The sequence below is a fragment of the Hirsutella rhossiliensis genome, assembly GCF_020360975.1.
Source record: "Hirsutella rhossiliensis strain HR02 chromosome Unknown scaffold00001, whole genome shotgun sequence".
NCBI classification, from domain to species: Eukaryota; Fungi; Ascomycota; class Sordariomycetes; order Hypocreales; family Ophiocordycipitaceae; genus Hirsutella; species Hirsutella rhossiliensis.
The window spans coordinates 6525213-6548785 of record NW_025408667.1 but is presented as its reverse complement, the minus strand read 5'-3'; the positions used below and the strand labels follow the sequence as shown (position 1 = coordinate 6548785).

The 23573-nt window shown below is 34.4% G+C and overlaps 1 protein-coding gene across 1 annotated transcript; it reads left to right on the top strand.

Moving 5' to 3' along the window:
• Window positions 1–20894: 20894 nt before the first annotated feature.
• On the top strand, window positions 20895–23300 carry HRG_00833 (peptidase family m49 domain-containing protein; the record flags this gene model as incomplete). The annotated part of the gene is made up of 8 exons (XM_044859304.1): window positions 20895–20992; window positions 21043–21241; window positions 21289–22066; window positions 22119–22168; window positions 22224–22659; window positions 22710–22783; window positions 22839–22862; window positions 22914–23300. 8 exons carry the CDS (start codon window positions 20895–20897, stop codon window positions 23298–23300), a joined length of 2046 nt encoding a protein of 681 aa, XP_044725704.1.
• Window positions 23301–23573: the final 273 nt, after the last annotated feature.

Sequence of the window (23573 nt, the reverse complement as noted above, 5' to 3'; positions counted from 1 at the left end):
ATTTATTAACCTTATTCGTTGCTTTAGCTCTAATATATATTTCGCATTGCCGTATTTTATTTTCCTCTTCTAAAGGCATTTTTATATCCTTATTATATCTTTTTAATATTTCTAAAATAGCCCTACTATTTATATGCCCTAAGCGTAAGTACTAAGTATAAAAATCTATATCCTTTGCTTTTAAAGACGTAATAAGGATCTATTAGCTTTCTAATAAAGGTTTTATAGGAATATAATATAATTTATTTCTAAGAAATCCTTTAGTAAGGACCGTAGCCTTATTATCTAATAGAAGGACTTTATTTCCTCCTATTAAGGCATAGGTATTATTAAAATAAGATTAGGATAGTATATTTACCCCTAATTTAAGTATATAAAAGCAGTCTCGAAGGATATACCTTTTTCTACTATATAGGAACTTAAATACTAAGTCCCCCTTTCCTTTTACTAATATAAAGGAAGCTTTTCTCTAGTAAACTTTAGACTTAATTTCTTTATAGTTAATAAGGAAATTCTTATTCGATACTATATACCTAGTAGCTCCGGTATTATAAATAAAATTAAAGATCCTTTTATTCTTATAACTAGGAAATCCTCCTTCTCTTACTTTTAAAACTAATTCCTTTATTCTAAGAATCGAGGCTTTTAAAGGTCTTAAAAGAGAGTCTTTATTAGCTTCTACTATAAGGGTATTTATAGAGGTTAAAATTACCTCTAAATCCTTAGACGTTTATATAGGGGTCGGAGCCTTAGAAAGGTTTATAAGGTCGATATCTAGGTCTATATTTTCTTACGAAGCTATATTTAAGACCTTATTACTATTGTCCGAATCGGACTCTAGCTCTATAATTCAAGCTTTCCTTCTTCTATTAGTAGTAGAAATACTACTAAAAGGGGATTTCTTTTTAAAAGAAGAAGATAAAGAAGAAGAATTTCTCTTCTTAGAAATTTAAGTCCTATTATACTTTTTTCCTTTATTTAAAACCTAATAAGTAGGAGCCTTATTTAGGTATAATTTATAGTAATTTACTATAAAATGCCCTGTTTTTTTATATTCCTTATAATAAGGAGTATCTATAGAATTTCTATAGGATTTCTAAGGCTTCCTTTATATTAAGAAGGCTTTCTTTAAAGATTTATCTATATCCTTTATTCTTCTAGCTTCGTTTAAAAGACTAGCTATTAGGGATTCGAAGGTAAACGCTATAGAATTATACCTAAGGCTCTACGTAATATTTATAATATAGCTTCTAAATTCCTTATTAAGGCAATTAAGAATCTATACTATAAGGATAACTTTTAGAATTTCTATATTATAGGATTTTAAATCCTCGTAGATTTCCTTTACCTTATAAAGGTATTTCTTTAAATTAAAGCCTAAGGGACTAAGATTAAAGAGCTGCTTTATAAGCAAATAATTTAACGAGAAATACGACGGATTATATAGCTTTATAAGCTTATCCTAAGTAGCTTTAGTATTTATTAAATGCTTAATTTATATTAAAGGGCTATCTTCGACTTAAAGAAAAATCTAGGATAAAGCTTCTATAGTCTTTATATAATTTTCTTACTCTAAGGTAGCGATAAGCTTTTCCTTAGTAAGGATAGCTCTTATCCTCGTTATCTAAAGAGTATAATTTAAATTCCCCTTAAGTCTAGAGAATTTATATTCTTTCTATCTACCTATTTTATATAAATTCGGTATTATCTCGTTTATAGGGATCGAGAAGTCTAGACGGGAGTTTAAGAGCGTAGGAAGTTAGAAGAAGTCGTTAGGGGGATTTTCGAAAGGAATTTTAATCGGGTATTTCGAAAAGGAATTTTAAAGGTATAAGTTAATTTCCCGGCTTAAAAGGAGTAAGCCGGGCTTATAACCTCTTAAGGTATATAAGTAAAAGCGGAATTTTAGGAAATTAAGAGATTACGTAAGACTATATAATAAAGGGAAAGAAGGAGTATAAGGTAGGATTTTTAATAGAATTTATTAGTAGTATATTAGTATATAGAAGAGGTATTAAAGTTTATAATTCTTTTTCTATCTACTAGTAGACATACTATCTTATATAGATAATTATAGCTAAACGGAAGAACCTTTCGGGACTAGATTTAGGCTGCCGCATAGCCCTAAGACTAAGGAATTTAGTAATACCTCGAGTATATTAAGAAGTGTCCTAGTTCTACTAATATTCGTGTTTAAAGGAGGTTAGTCGTGCTAGTATTCTTAAGAGGTCTTAGCTAGTATTCTAAGCTAGCTCTATTTCTTCGATTCCCGATTATATAATAACCGGCAACCCGTTTAATATATAATAACATATAAAATAATAAGCGATTCTTACTTTATAATATAGGATTTTATCTATAATTAATATACTACTTATTAGCTTATATAATCGGGAGAGTATATTATAGCTACTTTATTTATAGTAGGAACACCGTTCCTTATAGGAGGAAAAAGAAAGGAAGAGGGAAAGGGGATAAAAGAGGGGTATTTATATATAGTAGGGTATATATATAGTTAATAAGGTATAGGGGTATATATATAGAGGAGGGAAGGATAAAGCGGAATAGGTATATAAAAGGGCGGTATATAGAGGGATAGGGCGAGCGTAAAGCGGAAGGAAGCGACTATATACGCCGAGAAAAAAGGGGATAGCGATAATAAAAAGGCGGTAAGAGAGGAACGGGAGTACTACTAATAAGAAGGGGAGAGCAAGGGTAGTATTACGGGCTATGCCTATAAAAGGCTAAGGTTATACTATAGCGACCGTACTAAAGTCGGGCCGAAGTAGACCTATATATAGGTAAAGCTCGACCTAAACTTAGGCCGAATAATACTTAAATATAGGTCGAGCTAAGGACTAGGGAAGATAAATAACTATTACGACTAAGATAGAGTTTTCCTCCTTTCTCCTTAGCTTTAGATAAATAATTATTTAGCCTTATACTACTATACTAAGTATACGCCGGCCCTTAATACTAAGTATTTCTTCTATAAAAAGAGATTAAAAAGCTAGTATTTATTAGTACGCGAGTAAGAGCTTTCTTCCTAAGAGTATATTAAGGTTTATAAGTTAAGGTTAACTTATCCCTTTCCTTATTCCTTATCTTCTATTCTATTAAATATAAACCTTAAGAGAATATATAGTTAAGGGAATTAAAATTACTACTATTTATTATATACTAGTCCCTTAATATAAAGCTAGTACTTTAACCTAGCCGCTTACTTAGATTTAGTATAGGTTTAATAGGTAATTAAATAAACTAGCTACTATATATAATAAAACCTATTATATAGACTAGCTACTATATATTATTACGCGCGTTAAATATAGACTAGCTACTAGTCTTATAAGTTAAAGTAAGAGTAGTAATAACTATTTATATTTTTCTTTACTTAATTAAGATTTAGTAGGTTCTCTATCTTTTATATATACTATAGCGAGTATAAGACCTTACTTAGGGCTTTAACTAAGTAATATCTTAACCTTATAATTATACGACTATAGTATAGCGTATTAGCGGTATTTCCTAGTATTTTCCCTAGGTAAGTATAGGTATTTCTCTATAATTTCCTTACTATATTCTTATAGTAACTTCTTAAGGAAATATTAGTATAATCCCTAAGGAGCTATTATTACTTAGGAAATCGTAGTATATTCCTTATATAATATATCCCTAAGGGAAATCTCTATAAAGTATCTATATAATCTACTTAGTTATTATTTCTAGGATTTCTAGGTAATTTCCTAGAGTTTTCTTAGTAGCTTTTAAGTTCCTTCTTTTATAGGGAGCCTTAAAGAGTTAGGGGTAACTTCCTTAAGGGAAGCTAATATTATTATAAGTACCTAGATTATCGACTATAAGGTATCCTATAATAATCCGGCCCTTTATATATAACTATATAGCTTAGGCTATAACCTAAGCCTATAACCTATAATAGTTAAAGACTCTTATACTACTTAGTTTAAAAGGAAGAGCTACTTTAAGAGATATAGTCCTTATATATTATCTTATAAAAAGCTTATAAGGCTCTATAGCTAGTAATTAATTAAGGTTAAGAAGTATTTAGTATAAAGCGCGCGTATAGTATATCTACTTATTTCTATTAAATATAATTTAGTATACCTATCTTAGCTTAATTACTCCTTAAGGTATATTTTAGCTTTAGTATACTATTAATACTTTAGTTACCTTAGGCTTTAGCTTTATAGTAAATAGTTAAGTACTATAAAGTCTAAAACGTTCCTTAGCCCTAGCTATATATTTTTATAGCGCCTATACTAAGCCCTTTACTAAGCTTAAGTATCTAAACTATAATATATTAGCTATCTCTTATACTAAATTTTACTAATAGCGGATAAAGCTAGCCTATATACTAAAGATAAATACGTCTTTAACTTAGTAATATATATATATAAGTACTCCTTACTACCGCCGCTAAATCTAACTATAACTTACTAAGCTAGTATAAAGGTAGTAAATTAAGTAGAGTTTATACCTTATATAAAAAGTAGTAAGAAGCCTTTATATTTAGCGTAGTATAAGTCTAGTAAAGGTTAGTATTTATATATATAGTAGTACTATTTAATATAAAGTAATTATATTCTAACCGCGATTAATACTATATATATTTAGTAGCGGGCTACTTACTAGTATATATTAAAAAAAAATAACCTAAAATCCTATTTAAAGGTTTATATTATATCGTATAAGATATACTAAGGCTTTTAAAGCATAGCTAATATTAAGGAGCTATATCCGTTCCTTAGTATAGTATTTAAGCCGAGCCTACTATATAAAGAGTAAGGTAAAAGATTATAGTAAGATAGGTAAAGAGTTAGTTATAGTTCGTTGCTTTCTTAGTATATAGTCTCTTATATTAAGAGTAGTATAAGTAGGTAGCTATATAGTAAACGCGCTTTAAATACCGCTTACTATAGGCTTAACTATTAAAGCTATTACTTTATAGTTAATACCTATAATTAACGCTCCTTATACTAATAGCTATAGCGATATAAGTCCTAAGAGTATAATAGTTTAGTTTATAAGTATAAGCGCTATACTAAGAAAGCCTATAACTATATATATCGATAGTAATAGTAACGACTAGCTCTTTATATAATAGGTAGTAAGGTAAGATAAATAACTATAGCTAGGCTTCTTTTCTTCTTATAGATATTTAATATTATTTAAAAACCCTCGTAGTATAGTAGTTATATACCTAGGAAGCCTGCTAGCTATAACGCTAGAGTCGGTTCGAATCCGGCTAGGGGCACGATTAATTTTTAGTCGGACTAGCAGACTACGCTAACCTGCTTATTAATTAGCTAATTAGCGCTTCTAGAAGCGCTTATAAATATACTAGCAGTCTAGCCCCGCTATAAGTAGGCCGGCCCGGACCTCGCCTACCTAGACCTAGCGACGAATTCGTTAGGACCTCCCCCTAACCCCGGTCCGGGCCCCCCGACCGGGAAAATAAAAACCTAGGGCCGATACTAGTAACTCGATAAGTACGGCGCGAAGCCGGTGCGATAACCCGACTACCGGCCCGGCTAAAGGCCGGCATTAATAAAAATAGCCCGCTAAGCCTTACGGCGGAAAAATAAGGCAGAGCCCGGGAAGATATCGTTATAGGATAAGGTTAGAGATAATTATATAATTAACTATTAACCGTTAACTAAAAACGCTTATACTACCGATTAACGCTATATACCCCGTGTATATAAAGGAGTTACTTTCTAAGGTTACTTTATAGCGGGGCTAATACGATTCCGACTAACTATAACGATACCTAAGATAGCCGGCGTAAGATTCCTATGTATTGCAACCGCGACCCGGTATAAGGGCGGACTAGCTACGAAAGAGGGGAGGGTTTTCCTCTAGGCACTCTAGTTTTTCCCTCCTATTTAACGTCGAAGTTCTAGATACCTCTAGATAGGTTACTAGTATAACCTTAATAATATTATTTAAAAAACCAACTAAGCTTATTAAGCTTATAAGGTAAGAAAATCTAGATATAGTTAGACCTAACTATATAAGCGTTATATTATAAAAGGGAAGACTTACTAGTATTTAGGATTATCTTAAAGAAGGGTTCTATAGTATTAGTATTATATAGGGTATATTAGCCTCTAATAGTTTAATCCCTATATTTATATAGTTAGCTTATAACTTATATTATCTTTATTAGCTATGCTATTATTCCTTATAGAACCTTCTATTAGTTTCTAGTTATTTATTTATCTTATCTATAAAGATCGTATTATTCTTTTACTTTAGATAGTAGAATTAAGAGTCTTTTAGTCCCTAATCTTTATACTTACTTACTTATCCTCTATATAATAGTTATAATCCCGGTCTACTATTAACTAGGTATCTTATTCTCGTTTATTCTACTATATATAAATAGCTTCTATAATAAGCTTAGCTATTAATCTTAACGGCTCTTTAAAGGGCACCGTCCTTAACGGCCCTTCTAACTAGAAATAATAGATTTTAATTATTAAGAAATTCGCCTCCTTATATAACCTTTAGGACGTACTTAACCCTACGATCTAGGGCAAGCCGGTTCTTTAAAAGCCTATTAAGCTAACCTTTCGCCTAATTAATATAGATATATCTAATCTAGCTAATCTTTCCTCGGAAGAATTCTAATAACTTAAATTCCTATATACCTAGTACCGTAGTAAGCTATAGGGATATAGAGACTAAGTAAAGGCCCTCGCTAGCCTTTAATAATATATTATTAAGACTATTAGTAACTACTATAGTACTATTGCTAAAGAATACGACGTTACGAAGCAATTATCCTTACTTTAAGTATAAGTCGCTCTTATAGACTAGGCACTTAAGAGGGAAGTTCTTTAGCGTTATCGTTTAACTCTCTAATCGCCTAACTAAACTAAGATCGAAGCTTAGATTACCTAATAGCAGAAAGTCCTTACTAAGGTAAGATAACTAAGACTTCCTAATATTTAGGACCTACGACCTACCTAAGACTTCCTATAAGCTATTTCGTCTATTAACGCTTTATTTACGGACTATTAAATTAATAAGATAGAAGATAAAGCTGCCTTTAGAAAGCCCTATTAGTAACTAGACTTCCTAAATAGTATTAAGATTAGTAAAATCTTTAAGCGAGCTTACTATATTAAAACTTCTAATATAAAGGGAGCCTTTAGAGCCTCCTTCTAAGGTAAGGGAGAAAGGGAGGGAAAAGATAAAAATAAGGGCTTATTAAGAGCTAAGTAAAATAAATAAGGCATCCCTAAATATATCTATAGAAGATTTTATCGCTACTCCGACTACTTCTACCTTAATAAGACATAGCGACCTAACGGATAGGCTCTTAATTAAAAGGTTTAGAAGAAAATTAACGAAGCCTTAAGTTTAAATTTATAGTTATATACTAAGATCGAATCTATCTAAAAAGGCAACTAGTAAGAAAAACTATAACTATTAAAGGATATAAATACTTCTCTTATTAAAGGAGGTACTTTTACTAGCGTTACCGTAATAGTAACGGAGTATCTATTAGTTCCTAGACTATCTATAAGTTTCTATATAGGAAAGGCTATCTACCCTTTATAGGACTCCTTTATCCTTGACTCTAGATCTAATATATATATCTATAATAATAGATTACGCTTTCTTAACTATACTATACTTATAGAGCTAGAAGAGCTATTTATAGGCGATAGTCGACTTTAAATTATTAGCTATAATATAGTCTATATAAGACTTAAAGATAGACTCTTTTAACTTAACGACGTTACTTTTATACTAAACTTCTATACTAATATTATATCTCTTAACCGCTTTCTTATAAAGGGATATAACTAGAATCTATTATCCGGTTATATTTCTAAGGACGATTAGGAAGTATTTTATACTATTCGCTAATACTAATAACCGGTTATTAAGTATAACCCTATTAAGGAAGAAATATACTTTTCTAACTTTACTTCGTTATCTCTACGACCGATTTAAACCGCTAACGCTATACTTTAGTGTAAGCGTCTTAGGTACCTTAACGCTTAAGCTCTCGAATATCTTATTATAAATATAATAGGATTAAAAATTAAAGGCCTAGTTACTATTAACTATAAGGCCTATTCCCTTATAAAGGGAAAGAAGGTTATTTTACGCTAACCTTCTTAAAATAAGTTACTATAACCCTTCTAGAGAATTTATATCGATATCTTCTCTATAAACACCTTATTTAACGGTAAAGGAGCTATTCTTCTTATTAAAGATAAATTTATAAGTATTATTTTTATCTACCTTCTAAATAACGCGAGCTAAGAATCCGTTATAATAGCTCTAAAGAACTATAAGGCTATAATTTAACGCTAATAGAACCTTTATATTTATATTATCTACTAAGATAACGATCGTACTCTTTAGACTACCTATTATTACGACTATAGCTACTAGGCCGCTAACGGTCGACCGCGTTAAGTACGTAACACGGTCTAACGGATAAATAGTCGGCATAACTATCTAATAGATATAAGATCGAGGGGATCGCAGAGATCTAAGTAATCTAGGATTAATAGGATTACTACGCTCTATACGATCTAACGTTAGGGATTATAGCTAGGCCTATAATCTAAGGACAGTCTCTACGGGTATATATAGCTACCTACTTTTACTCCTTTAGATAGATAGCTCTCTAGCTTTTAATATAGATCTTTATTACGATTCTATCTTTAATTCTAATTACTTAGTTATAGTTTATAGTCTACGACCTCCGACTTATTACTAACGTAATATACTTATTATTACTTAGACTACGCCCTATTATATCTGCTAATATAAACCCCTCGATAGGTTTATCCCTTAAGAATAACACCGGTCGTTATACGTTAAAAGCTCTTATTTAGTATAATACCGCGTTACTCTAAGTAATATTATAACTATTAATATGCCTATATAGTAAGCTAGATTAACTAACTCTAGAGCTACTATATCGCCTTAGGATATAATACGCGAAATTATCGCCCTTTAATATAAGGTATAGTTACTTAGGAACGGAGGAGGCAATAGATAAGTTAGGGACCTTAGAGAAGTAGTTAAACTAAAATAGCTAGGACTATTCGACGGTACTTATAGCACGCTTCGAGACTTTCTTACCTAACTTAAGGCCTATTACCGGTTTTACCCTACTAAACTCTCGGACCTAGTCGAATAGGTACTCTACGTAGGAAATTATTTATCTAGAACGGCACTCGCTTAGTTTAGGCCTATTATAAGGGACTTTCTCGATAACTAACTAGCGCGACGAGATAACGAGATAGACGAAGTCTTTGCTAGTTTCTAAGGATTCGAAGAAGCTATTACGAAAGTATTTAGAATAACTAACGAGGAACGAGAAGCTAAATAGAAACTCCGAGAACTCTAATAAAGGATCTTAGTATCGGATTATACTACGAAGTTCCGTTAAGTTACCTTAAAGCTTAATTAAGACGACGAACCCCTTATATTACGATTTTATAACGGGCTTAAAGAAGAAGTTAAGGACGAGCTTTATAAGGAAAATCGACCTAATAACCTCTTAGACTATATTGCTATAATAGTATAAATCGACGATAAATAGTATACGCGACGCTAAAAAAAGAAATAAGGAAGAGGAAACTAGAACCCTTCCTATAGGAATAACTTTAACTAACGCGCTAACTATAAAAAGAAGCGTAAAACTCCTATTACCTACGCCTATATAACTAACCTAGGTAGGATAGATCTAGATATAATATAAAAAAGTAAAGGAAAGTATTTTAACTATAGGAAACCTAGACATTACTCTAAAGAATATAGATAACCTTATAAGGAGAAGAAAACCTACTAAGCACTAGCCCTAGAAGGTAAGAAACACCTAAACGCTACTAATAAATAGGAACTAAAGTATAAACTCCTTAGTTAGACTATATACTATAATAACGAATATACGGTATACCTAAGTAATAAGAACGGTACTAGATAGTTCCTAAAGCTATTAAAGAAAACCCTTATAATAATATAACGAAGGGATCTTAAAATATAGAAATAAGTTAAATTTATAGAACCGGAATACCCCTATCTTAAAGGAGTCTCCTAAGACTAGATTAAGAAGAACGGTAAACGATTCTAGGAAGATATACGAAATAAAAATTAATAATAATAATAGGCAGTCTATAAATAATATAATAAAGAAGATATAGACGTAGCCCTTATACTTATAAAACTCGGATAATAACCTAAGGAGGAATAACGAAGTATCGACGATATAAGCTCTAAAGAATAAGAAATACTTAGAGAAATAGAAGATAAGAACGAACTTATACTACTACCCTCGCTACTAAGGGAGAATACTACGATTAGAGAACACGCTCTATACTTTAAAGAATTTAAAGAAATAATTAAAATTAGAACCTAATAAACGCCTTAAATTCTTATAGAAAACTAATAAGCTATATTAATTCGATATTAACCGGCACTATATAAAAGAGACTACGCTATAGCTATCGCCGTAGTTAATACCTTTATAGCTCTATAACGAGAATAGTAACTATAAGGAGAATTTAGAGACGATCTATAAATACTACTTACTTATAAGCACTATAAGTATATTTTATAGATATTATACGTCTACCTAGATTATATAATATACTTCTAGATAAAGGTATAATACGACGCTTTCCCGGTTAGGTTTAAAGGATAAGTACTTTCGAAACCCTACCTAAGTATAGAACTAGACTACTAGAAAATCGATTAACGCTACCTAAACGACTAAGTTATATTATTAGAACCCGATTATAGTATACTACTTAAATACCGCGATAATTACGGTTTATTAACGAGATATCTTTTAGAGATATATAAAATCTATAAATACGCTAAAATAAAAGAATAGTATAACGCTACTCGCTCTAAGGCATCCGAACCTTTAATCTTCTAAAGACTTACGTAATAAGTTAAATATAACGAGGAAGATTATAATAAATATATATACCTAAACTATAAAGTTTATAAATATAAAAAAGCATAAGCATAGTATAAACGATATAACGGTATACTAAAAGATTATTAGTAATATATATAAAGGCTATAGGCCGTATTCGACTAAGGGAGAATCGATATAAAAATACTACGTGCGAAATAGAAAGATATAGAACGAAAACTCGACCTTTAGTACGAAAATAAATAGAATTACGAAGCATAGTATATAATTAACTACGAAGTAGTATAATATAAACGATATAGCGTCGAGAAATAAGAAATCTTCGATTAGCTATAAGAAATTAGTCTCTTAAGCCCCGATATAATACTACGCGACGAAAATATAAAGAAATAATATTAATAATAAATCGAAGAAGAATACCTAAATAAAATAAATAAGGACTAAGTAAAAAACGAGGTATACTATCTATAAAAGGGCTATAGACTAGCACGATATAATAAGATCTAAGGACCCTATATATAGTAACGGTAAGCTATAGTAACTAAATAGTATTAGATATCTAAATCGCGGGATATTACGCGTATATACTTTTAAACTACGGCGCGATAGGTAATTACGTTTTACCTAAAGTCGTTAATTATTACCGACTTATATAGAGATATAAGAAAGATCTATATAAACTTACGAATATCGAAGGAGAGGCCTTTAACTATAATAACGGAATTATTAATATAGAGATTAATTACCTCGATATTAATATCTAAGGCTACGACGAACGAGTTAACTTCGATATTATAGATATTAAAGAACACGACCTTATATTAAGGCTTCTATAGCTATAGGAGAGCAACCTACTAATTAACTAGAAAACTAGCTAGCTATATTAAAACGAAGACATAAGTTTCTAGGACTAGTAAATTTAGGAGAAAGTAAAATTTTACGATAATTTAGCTACTAAATAGGATAAAAAGGATAACTATTTAAGTAAATTATTATAGGCTTTAGCGATATAAACGAAAATAGTAACCGAACTAATAGATATAATAAAATCGATTAATAAGACCTATATACTAACTAATACGGCTATATAACCTAGCATCCGATATAAATAGAATAAAGGATATAATACGAAGATCTAAAGAGTTATTACTACTCTAAGAAAGGACCTTAAATAAATTAATAAAGAGCTTAAGTTAAGAGAAACCAGCTCTTAAAAGAAAGAATAAAGCCTATAGGATAGAATAGAGAATATCCCCTAGGAATACCGGAAATATAATAAACTCTTTAAGGAAGAACTTAAGATAGGGTTACCTAAATATAGCTAATAGGACCACGAAATTTATCTTAAGGATAGAATAACGCCGACGTTTTATAAGATTTATAACCTAAACGAAAAGCAACTATAAACGCTACGCGACTACCTCGACGAGAATCTATAAAAGGGATATATATAAACGTTAATATCTAAAGTAAGCTATCTAGTTATATTTATTCTAAAGAAAAACGGTAAGCTATAATTAGTTATTAACTATAGACGCTTAAATAATATTATAATAAAGGACCGAATACTATTACTACTTATATCGGAACTATAAGATCGACTATATAGTAAAAAATAGTTTATAGCCCTTAATCTTAAAGGCGCCTATAACTTAATATATATAAAAAAGGGATATAAATAGATAATAGCCTTTAGAACGAAATTCGGACTATTTAAATATCTAGTAATACTATTTAGACTTATAAATATACTAGCTACCTTTTAACGGATAATTAATAATATCCTACGCGAATACTTAGATATCTTTATAGTAGTATACTTAGATAATATCCTAATCTTCTCGGATACCCTAGAAGAATATAAGGAATACGTCTATAAGGTACTCCGCGTACTTTAAAATACGAAGTTACTAATTAAACTAGAAAAAAGTAAGTTCTATATATAGGAAGTAGACTTCCTTAGATATACGATCTTACTAAGAGAGATACGAATATAATAAGATAAGATTAACTTAGTTAAAGAATAGCTAACGCTAAAGAATGTTAAGGACGTATAAAGTTTCCTAGGATTTATAAATTACTACTAATAATTTATTAAAGATTTTAGAAAGATTATAGTACTACTATATAACTTAATAAAGAAGGAAAAAGGATTTATATAAGACGATAAAGCTAACGAAGCTTTCGAATATATTAAGACTACGATTATATAAGAACTAGTCTTAACTACCTTTAATCTAAAACGATAAATCGAACTTAAAACCGATATATTAGACTTTACTCTAGGAGTATAAATCGGATAAAAAGATAATAAAGGAAGACTATAACTAATTATATTCTACTTAAAGAAGCTATATAGCGTAGAACTTAATTACCCTATCTACGATAAAGAATTCCTTATAATTATTTAAGCTTTTAAGGAATTTCGATACTACCTTCTCGGAAGTAAGTATAAAGTTAAGGTTTATATAGATTATAAGAATATCTTATATTTTATAACGACGTAATAGTTAAACGGATAATAGATCTAATAGGCTAAATACTTATTAGAATTTAACTACGAAATAATCTATAGAAAAGGAATAGAAAACGGTCGAGCTAATACCCTTAGTCGACGAAATAACTATAATATAGGGGCACCTATAGCAAAAGGATAGCTCCTAGAAATCAACGAAAATAGGAACTACTAGCAACGATAGCTAAATATAATATTTAAAGTATAACCTAATAACTCGACTTACTAAAAGATCCTAAAATAGATAAAAGAATATAAAGTACTAAAGGGATACGATATAGAATATTCGGAAGTTTTAATATATAAGAATAAAATCTAGATACTACTAGCGTTATAAGATAAAGTTATATAAGATATATATAAATATCTAATATATAGATACTAAGGAATCCGAAGAATAATAAAACGGATTAAACGATAATATAACTTCCTATAGCTTAAAGAAGTAGTACGATAAGTTATTAAAAAATATAAACTTTACGTATAAAGTAAAGCCGAACAATATAAACTATATAGAGAATTATAACCGCTACTAGTACTAGAGAAACTATAGGATTTAATAGCTTTCGACTATATTATAAAGCTACTACTATTAAAAGAACCTATAACGTTAAATACGATAGTATATTCGTTATTACTAATAGATTAACGAAGTACGGATACTTTTTACTATATAAAGAAGTAAGTAATATAGAAGAGCTAGTATATATATTCCTATAAATAATTATTAGTAATTATAGACTACCGAATAAGATTATCTTTAATAGAGGAAGCACGTTTATAGCTAAATTTTAGCAAGCTCTTATAGTATAATTAGGGATAAAATATAAGCTTAGTATAGCTTATTACCTATAAATAGATAGATAAATAAAACGACTTAACTAAACGCTTAAATAATATTTACGATACTATATTAGTTACGAATAAAACGATTAAGTTAAATAGCTACTAATAGCGTAACTAGCTTATAATAGCTTAGTTATAGAAATAACTAAGCTCTTACTAGTATACGCTAATTACGGATATAACCTAGAAGTATTTAAGGTTACTTAAAAAGGACTATAAGCGGAACGAGCGATACTATAAGTAGATTAGCTATAAAAATTATATAAAGAAATATAATAAGAACTTTAATTTATTAGAGAACGAATATCTACTTACTATAATCGGGAAAGATTATAGGGACTAATCTTTTAAGAGGGAGATATAGTCTACCTTATATAACGAAATATTAAAATAAAATAACTAAGTAATAAATTAGATTTTAAGAAACTTAGACCGTTTAAGGTTAAGAAAACTATTTTAAAAGTTAACTACGAACTTTCGCTACTAACGATAATACGGATATACCTAATATTTTATATCTTATTATTAGAACTAGCGCTATAAAACGCGAAACTATAGGAAAAAATTAAAGTTAACGATAATTAGGAATATAAAGTAGAATAAATACTAAATATAAGAAAATAAAGTTAGTAATAAGAGTACCTTATTAAGTAAAAGGGATATAGACTAGAGGAAAATACCTAGGAACTACTTAAGCACTTAACCTATTATAGCTTTCTACTTCGATAATTTTACTAGAAGGTTTAGGAGGGATTAAAGGACTAAGATCCGTAAACTCCTCGCTAATACCGAATAAGGACTAATTCGCCTTATTAGGAACGCCTAACGATTATAAGTTATTTACTACCTAATGCTTATGCGCATCGAGCGTAGGTAAAACGCTATCCTTAGTATCTACTTCTTAGATACTACGACGAAATAACTTAGAACTCTTTTCCTTCGCACGATTCCGAATCTTCTAGATACGAGCTAAACGATTAACGGCGATAAATATTTATAACTAAAGGTTCGTAAGCTATGCCTAAAGCTCTAATAAGGCTTCCCTAGCTTCCTCCTCTTTAGAATATAGCCTACGCTACTCCGCTAATAATTTAGTTACTAGAAGAAATATATTAGCTACTATATATAGAAAGAATTAGAAGATACCTATAAGAAGAGGCTACTAAAACACTATTATAATAGGGACGACTACTAGTAATATAATTATTATAGCGCGAAGAATTTTCGGCTATCCGATAATTTATCTTCTTCGCCTTAAAGCATCGAGTGCACGGTATATTAGTAGGATCTCTACTTAAGTCGATATGTTCGGTAAGAGTAGCGCGCTTAGAGGCTTTTCGGGAACGATTTTTTAGTATACGACTAAATATACTATTAGTAGTATATCCCGAAAGGATAAAGAAATAAGGAACGATATACTTACGTACGACGCGATAAGGGTATATTTATATACGGCGGCTAAGGTAGCTATAGTAGGTCTTATAGATAAGACTAAAAGGAGGGGAGATATCGTGTTACGACTACGGCTACTAGGCCGCTAACGGTCGACCGCGTTAAGTATATAATATAGTCTAACGGATAAATAGTTAGCACGACTATTTAATAGATATAGGATCGAGGGGATCGTAGAGATCTAAGTAATCTAGGATTAATAGGATTATTACGCTCTATGCGATTTAACGTTAGGGATTATAGCTAGGCCTATAATCTAAGGATAGTCTCTATAGGTATATATAGCTACCTACTTTTACTCCTTTAAATAGATAGCTCTCTAGCTTTTAATATAGATCTTTATTACGATTCTATCTCTAATTCTAATTACTTAGTTATAGTCTACGGTCTATAACCTCTAACTTATTACTAACGTAATATACTTATTATTACTTAGACCACGCCCTATTATATCTACTAATATAAACCCCTCGATAGGTTTATCCCTTAAGAATAACACCGGTCGTTATACCTATAAGTCTTAGATTAAGGAAAAGGGGATTTAAGATAAGCCTATAGCCCCTTATACTCCTACTTAGAACGGCGCTATAGAACGATCTAAGGGGGTAATAGCCGCCTAGGTAAGAACGATAAGGATTAACGCTAATCTTCTATCGGATCTTTAGCCTAAAACTTAGAAAGTAGTAGTATTCTTATATAATAGATCGCCTAGATAGCACTATAACTTCTAGATACCCTTCTAGCTACTTTATTAGTAGCTACGTAAAAATAATAGAGATAAAGGCTATTAATAGCTCTAGCCTAATATTACTTTTCTTAAAGCGTATAGCTACTAAGCCTACCCTTTAATAAATAAGGCCCTTTAAAATAAATAGAAAAAGGACCTTAAGACCGACCCTTATACGGAAATCGGTTATCTAGTAGGCTATAACTCTACTAATATTTTTAGGATTTAGATCCCTTTATTATCTAAAGTCCGAAGGATTAAAGATATAACCTTTAACGAACACGAGTTCTATAAAGGAAAGGTAGAGCTATAAGAGCCTATCCCTTAATACTTAGAAGTATAGCTTCTAGTATATATCGAAGATAAATCGGAATACGAGGAAATACCTACTCGTATAAAAAAGCCTAATCCTTAACCGGATACCCCTTCTTCGACTATATTAGGCTAAGACAACGCTAGCACTATTAAGGTTCGATAGGAACCCTCTTAATACGACGATTTAGAAGACTAAGAGTTTCACGATATAGATAACTTATATCCGACGCTTAATCTCGCTCCGAGCGATTAGTAACTTCGACGTTTATTACGTCCGGCTAAGCCGCGGAACTTCGGTAGCTTTACTAGTTCCTAGAACTACTTTTATAGCTCTTTCTTTCTCGGATAAGAAGAAAAGCTTTATCGCCGCTCTTTGCCCTTAGAGCTAATAACGTATAAGGAACTTTATACTTACCGCTTTAGCCCTTAATTTAAGGAAGTAGCTTACGCTAAATAAAACGCACTTTAATAGAGAGGCACCTTTAAGGCTATTTTAAAGGATTAAGTAATAGGGAAGCTACTTCCGCTAACCTAGGTATTTCGTTATAAGTTCGATAAGTATAGGTTTCTTATAAAGTTTAAAGCCCGCTTATACGTTAGGGGAGACCTTTAGAAGCTAGGTAATAAGGACACCTATACTACTATACTTACCGGAAGATCCTTCCGAGTTCTTATAGCTATTATAGCTAAATTCGACCTTAAGACCTAATAGCTCGACGTAGTTAACGCCTTTACTAATGCCCTCTTAGACGATAATAAGGAGGTCTATATATTATTCCCTAACTAATACTATAGATAAGGCTAGGTTCTTCGCCTTATCCGAGCCCTCTATAGCCTTAGGCGTTCCCCCCTCCTTTAGTAGAAAGAGCTTACTATAGCATTTAAGGAGCTTCGTCTTTTATAGTGTCTAGACAAGCCCTATATCTTCTAGAACGACTAGCTTATAGTCTTCTTCTTCGTTAATAACATCGTCTTCCTTTATCGTAAGGGTAGTTAAGATATAGCCGATTAGATAGTTATAGCCCTTAAGAGGAAGTACGCTATAATAGATTAAGGAGAATTATAGTAGTTTCTCGGTATTTAGGTTCTCCGAGACCGAAGTAATAGGAAGCTTTAGCTTTACTAAGACTTCTATATTAAAAGGATAGTTTAACGATTTAGCCTTCGATACCTCGATACCTTTAAAGGAGCCCCTTTCCTATATAATAAAGTCTAGCTAAATATAGGGCAAGCTTCTTAAGACTAGATTTAGCTTTATTAAAGTAAAGTTAGATCGCTAAACTATGCCGCGTATATTACTCGTCTAGATATAGCTAAATTAGTATCTAAACTAGCTAAATTCCTTTATAACCCTTCCGAGCTTTATTCTAAGCTCGCGGATTATCTAATTAAGTACCTATACGCTACTAGGTATCTCGCTATTTAGTTTTTAGGCACCTCTAGCCTCGACGGAGACTATATTGCTCTAATCTAAGCTTAATATTACAGCTACTTTTAGAGCGCTTTAGACGCCGCTTTCGCTAATAATAAGGAAATATATAAGTTATTATAGGGTTTAATTCTTACTTTCTTCGGCGGCCCTATTACTTAGAAAGCTAGGAAATAGGATATAGTTATAACCTTATTAATAGAAGTAGAGCTTCTTGCCCTTACGTATATAGCTAAGGAGACTATCGCTATATTCCGTCTCTTTAAGTAGCTTTCTCTTAAGCTCGACGGAAAACCAACTATCTAATATAATAATATATAGACTATTCGTCTAGTTATATAGGATATACCTCGCCTTTATACCGCCCTTCGTTATATCGATATTTATACTTATTAGGCTAGATAGGCATTTAAGGAAGGCCTCTATAATCTCGCTTATACGCCTACTTCTTAGATAATCGCAGACGGCCTTATAAAGGCTCTGCTAGGCTAGAAATTTAACACCTTCGTCTAATAACTCGGCCTCGTTAATATCGCTATATTGCTAGGGATTTAGTTCTTTTAGTTTATACTGCTAACCGCTAGCATAACCTAGGGGGGTATATTATATAGGGTATATTAGCCTCTAATAGTCTGATCCCTATATTTATATAGTTAGCCTATAACTCGTATTATCTTCGTTAGCTACGCTACCGTTCCCTATAGAACCTTCTATTAGTTTCTAGTTATTTATTTATCTTATCTATAAAGATCGTACTATTCTTCTACTCTAGATAGCAGAATTAAGAGTCTTCTAGTCCCTAATCTTTATACTTACTTACTTATCCTCCGTGCGATAATTAGTATTATATAGTATATACTAGTATAAGTTATATATAGGTAGAAACTATTATAGTTTAGATTCTTATTATATTAATATCCTTTAATCGCGATAAAAAGTATATAAAACCTAGGGAAGGGCTATATTAAGAGGTTAAAGTTATAAAGTATAGTTATAAAGCTATCTAGCCTTAAGCTTATCTATAAGATTTATCTTTAAAGTAATATATTAGGCTTAAGCTCGGCGGTTAATTCCTTAGAAAGATAGTACCCCTTATACTCCTCCTTATAAGCGATATACTTAAAATATTCGCTACGTTAAGGTAACGATTTAATAAATTTAACGATATTATAGAGCTTCCTAATTAAGCCCTTTAAACGCTAATAATAAAGGTCTTGCTTTATAAGACCTTTTATACCGTTAATATCTAACTCTAACTTAAAAGAGTTAGTATCTTTACCGAAAAGAAACACGCGCGTAATAAGATTAAGAATATAGCTATAATAGCGTATCCGATAGGCCTTTATATTAACCGCTTAAGTCGATAGGTTAAGCTACTTAAAGAAATAAGATAAATAAGTATCGTTTACTTTTAAATTATTAGCTAAATAAAGTATATATAAGGTTCTCGCTACTATAAGTACTAAATTAACGGCGTAAGACACGTTATAGCAGCTAGCTAGCTAGATACAATCCTTGAAGTCATGCCTCGGCACTTATTCTTCCTTATACGAGCTCGATCACGACTCTAACCCACGTACTTAAATGTCGTATATATAGCAGCGGAACTCGACGTCAGAAAATCAATCTTTGCTCCCCAAGTCTCAATCTTTGCTCCCTAAGCCTCATTCTTCGCTCCCAGTTATCTTTCTTCACCAACGCCTTATTGCCAAGATGAAGGTCTCAATGACTCTTGTCGCTGTTCTTGCTGGACTAGCTACAGCTGCGCCACTGACAGACCCAAAGATTGTTGCCCGACAAACACCGCCAGGATTTACGCCGCTCGGAGGAGGTATCGGAGCACCACTTAAACCAGGAGAGGGATCAGGAGTTTTTCGACCCGGACAACAGTTTTAAGATCCGCTATCCGGAGGACTTGGAGCGTTTCCGGAAGATCCATTTTCAGGAAAAGAGTTTGATGAAGCAAACGTAAGTGGCCTTCCTGATTGACGAACAGTCTGATTGTTGGCGGTACACTAATATGACGCGCGATCTCAGCCGTTTTAACTCTCCCTGTTCCTGTCGATGCCCTGAAAGAGGTGCAGCGGGCACATACATGAACAGAGCTTTGGTCGTTGACGGTATCATGTATAAAGTTCGTGCAGTTTAAGCTCGGCCGAACATTAGCGGGTTTCTATCTTTACTGCATCAAGTACTGCAGGTAATAAAAAGTACTTCGATAACTTTTGATGGTGCTCGCCCTGTGCCCTCTAGATGCTGGAGATGGTTTTGGGTGGTTGTCTGACGGCTCAGATAAGCTGCGCGTCGCATGGCCGACGGCAGAGGAGCTCGGAGGGTTTTTGTGCGGACCAACGTATCCTGGGCCATCTCCGGTTATCACTTTATTTCAGGTACATGCAACAGAATATCATCGACGCATGGGGAGGGGAAATCCCCGGATCGTCACCTCAGCCAGCCGCGTGCCTCGCTCGCACACACGTCACCAAGGCCAGACAGCTGAAGTTTGTATAATCGATATATCGGACAGAGTGAGCTCCCCCCACAGTCCCTGACAGTACATGTACACGACCTCACTTGCAATGAGCCTCTCTAAATTCAGATCCAGGAGATCCCATTGTTCGTTTTCGACATCATCCCTGATAAATAACTTGCCAGACGGCCACCATCCACAATGGCCGTCAGCGAGGTCCAGATCTTTCAACTGGGCGTCGAGGCTCAATTCAGGCGCTTGACTGTGAGGGAAAAGCGATATGCGCACCACATGGCTCGGTGGGCGAGAATCCCCCCATGCGGTCGACGAAACTGCTCACCGTTTGCAGTGCTGCCTGGTTTGGAGCGAGAATCATTCTTCGACAAGTCTCTCCAGAGTCACCGGCAATCTTCGACTTCATTCTCGAACTGCATCGCACATGCTCTGGAAACTGGGATGCCCTCATTGGATCGGACATTAGCAGCGAGCATCTCCATAGCTTCCTGACATATGCTGCAACGTTCTTGTCAAACGTGGGCAACTATTTTGTGCGTCCCAACTCCTCGTGCATTGCGACTTGTGCTAATCCACGCAGGGCTCTGGAGATCAAAAGTTTATCCCTGGTCTGGATGACAAAGTTCTCCGAAAACTCGCGGCAAGATCTCCTAGACTGTCCAGACTATACGAGGAGATGTCGTCCATCAACTCTATGCCCCCTTACAGTCTTGGTTATCCTAGCCAGACCACCCAAAGTAGTTATTATCCTGGAAATAACATCACAGAGAAAGAAGTTGCCATGGTATCCAAGGTTCTCGAACAAAACTCCATCTTTCCAGAAAACACTAGGATAAGGAAAGCGGAGAATGGAAGCGACTTTGAGGTCCTACTTGCCTCCGTACGGAGCGGCAATATTGTGCAGGCTTTTCCCCTCCCAGACGGAAAGGGTTCAGTCAAGCTTGTCCGGGGGGATCATTCCTCTGAGCTAGAACGCATCTGTGCCGAACTCTCGGAAGCAATCAAGTACGCGGCCAACGACCGGCAGAGAGACGTTCTTCGCGCCTACGTCGAAAGCTTCCAAACCGGCAGCCTGGACGCATACCGCACGTCGCAGCGAGTTTGGGTCCGTGACAAGGCGCCGAGGGTGGAAAATATCTTTGGCTTCGTCGAACCATATCGTGATCCTCAAGGAGTACGATCGGAATTCGAGGCTCTGGTAGGCATTGCCGACGACGAAGAGACCAAACTCCTTGCCAAACTGGTCGACAACTCGGCGAAATTCATCCGTCGACTACCGTGGGCTGGACCAGAGAATGATGGCAAAGGATTGTTCGAAAAATCCCTCTTCGAGCCTCCAGACATTTCAAGCATCCACAGTGCGTGACGATGCGTCGGCGACGGAGACGTGACTTGCTTACATGTTCTTAGCCCTTGCATACTGCTCGAGCATCATTTTCCCAGGAATCAACCTACCGAACGTCTGTTGAACCAGTACCGAGACTGCCGCACAATCCTTGACTAACATGGTTGTAGTACAATGACATCAGACAGGAAGACGGCTTCAAGAACGTGATTGTTGCCAACCGAATGGTTGCTGAAAGTCAAGCAAAACATCATCTTTTCATCGATTCTTCCGAGATGGAGCAATTCAAAGAGCACAAATTCCCTGCCTACTACTGGTGGGTTGTGCTTCACGAGCTCCTCGGCCATGGAACGGGGCGAATGATGGTTGAGCTCGACGACGGGGAACACAACTTCGACATTCAAGACCCACCAATCAATCCCATCACCGGAGAGCCCATCGTGTGCTGGTACAAGCGTGGCCAGACGTGGACCGGGCAGTTTGCTGACCTGGCGACTACGGTAGACGAATGCAGAGCCGAGCTTGTCGGGGCCTATCTCATGGACGATCCGGAGCTTCTGGAGCTGTTTGGCTTCCACCAGACATCGGCAATTCAAGCCGTTGATAGTAAGTAGCTCTGGGGACTGGAAAGACATAAACTGACGTGACACTGGCAGTCACCTACAATCTCTATCAGCAGCTGGGGGTTGATGGCCTTCGGGGGCTTTCGAACTTCAATGTCGACAGCAGGGTGAGCTCTGGCGCCACTAATTGACATGAAATATGTGCTCACTTCTACTGCACAGAAATGGGGCCAGGCACACAGTCGAGTCGGTCTCAATCGAACCATGTAGACTGGACACACGCTGACGATGCGGCAGGCTCATTTTGCTATCCTCAAGTGTCTGCTCCTCGATGGCGGGGACGTCGTGACAGTCACCCACCACAAGCCAACACAAAGCCTGACGGTGCGGGTCGATAGGTCCAAGATTGCTACGCATGGGAAGCCAGCGCTTGGCAGGATGCTCTTGCGGCTACACATGTATCGGTGCACGGCTGACGTGGAAGGCTGTCGCGCGTACTATGAAGAGCTTTCCAGGGTCGACGGCGAATATGTCGAGTGGCGAGAGGCCGTGCTGGCGAACAAACCTCCTCCGTCCCTCTTCGTGCACGGAAACACCTTCCTGGATGGGGACACTGTCGCTCTCAAGGAATATGAGCCAACAATCAAAGGCGTCATCAAGAGCTGGGTGGAGCGTGAGGTGTGACGCACTCTGTAACTCTTTTCATCAATGATTCAATCTCAAGGACTATGACTATGTAAAGCATCGACATATTGCAATATTTGAAACACTGCCTGGATGAGACCCAGAAGGACGCTCAACGAACCGAAAACGAGGACACTCCAGAAAGCCAGCCATGCGGTAGAGTCGCGCCTATCGTTCCACAACTGTCGAAGCGAACGGGGCTTCTTGCTGGATGCATAACTACTCAGCCGCACTATACTACTTCGGAGGTGAGGGAAGTCTGTGGACAGGTTG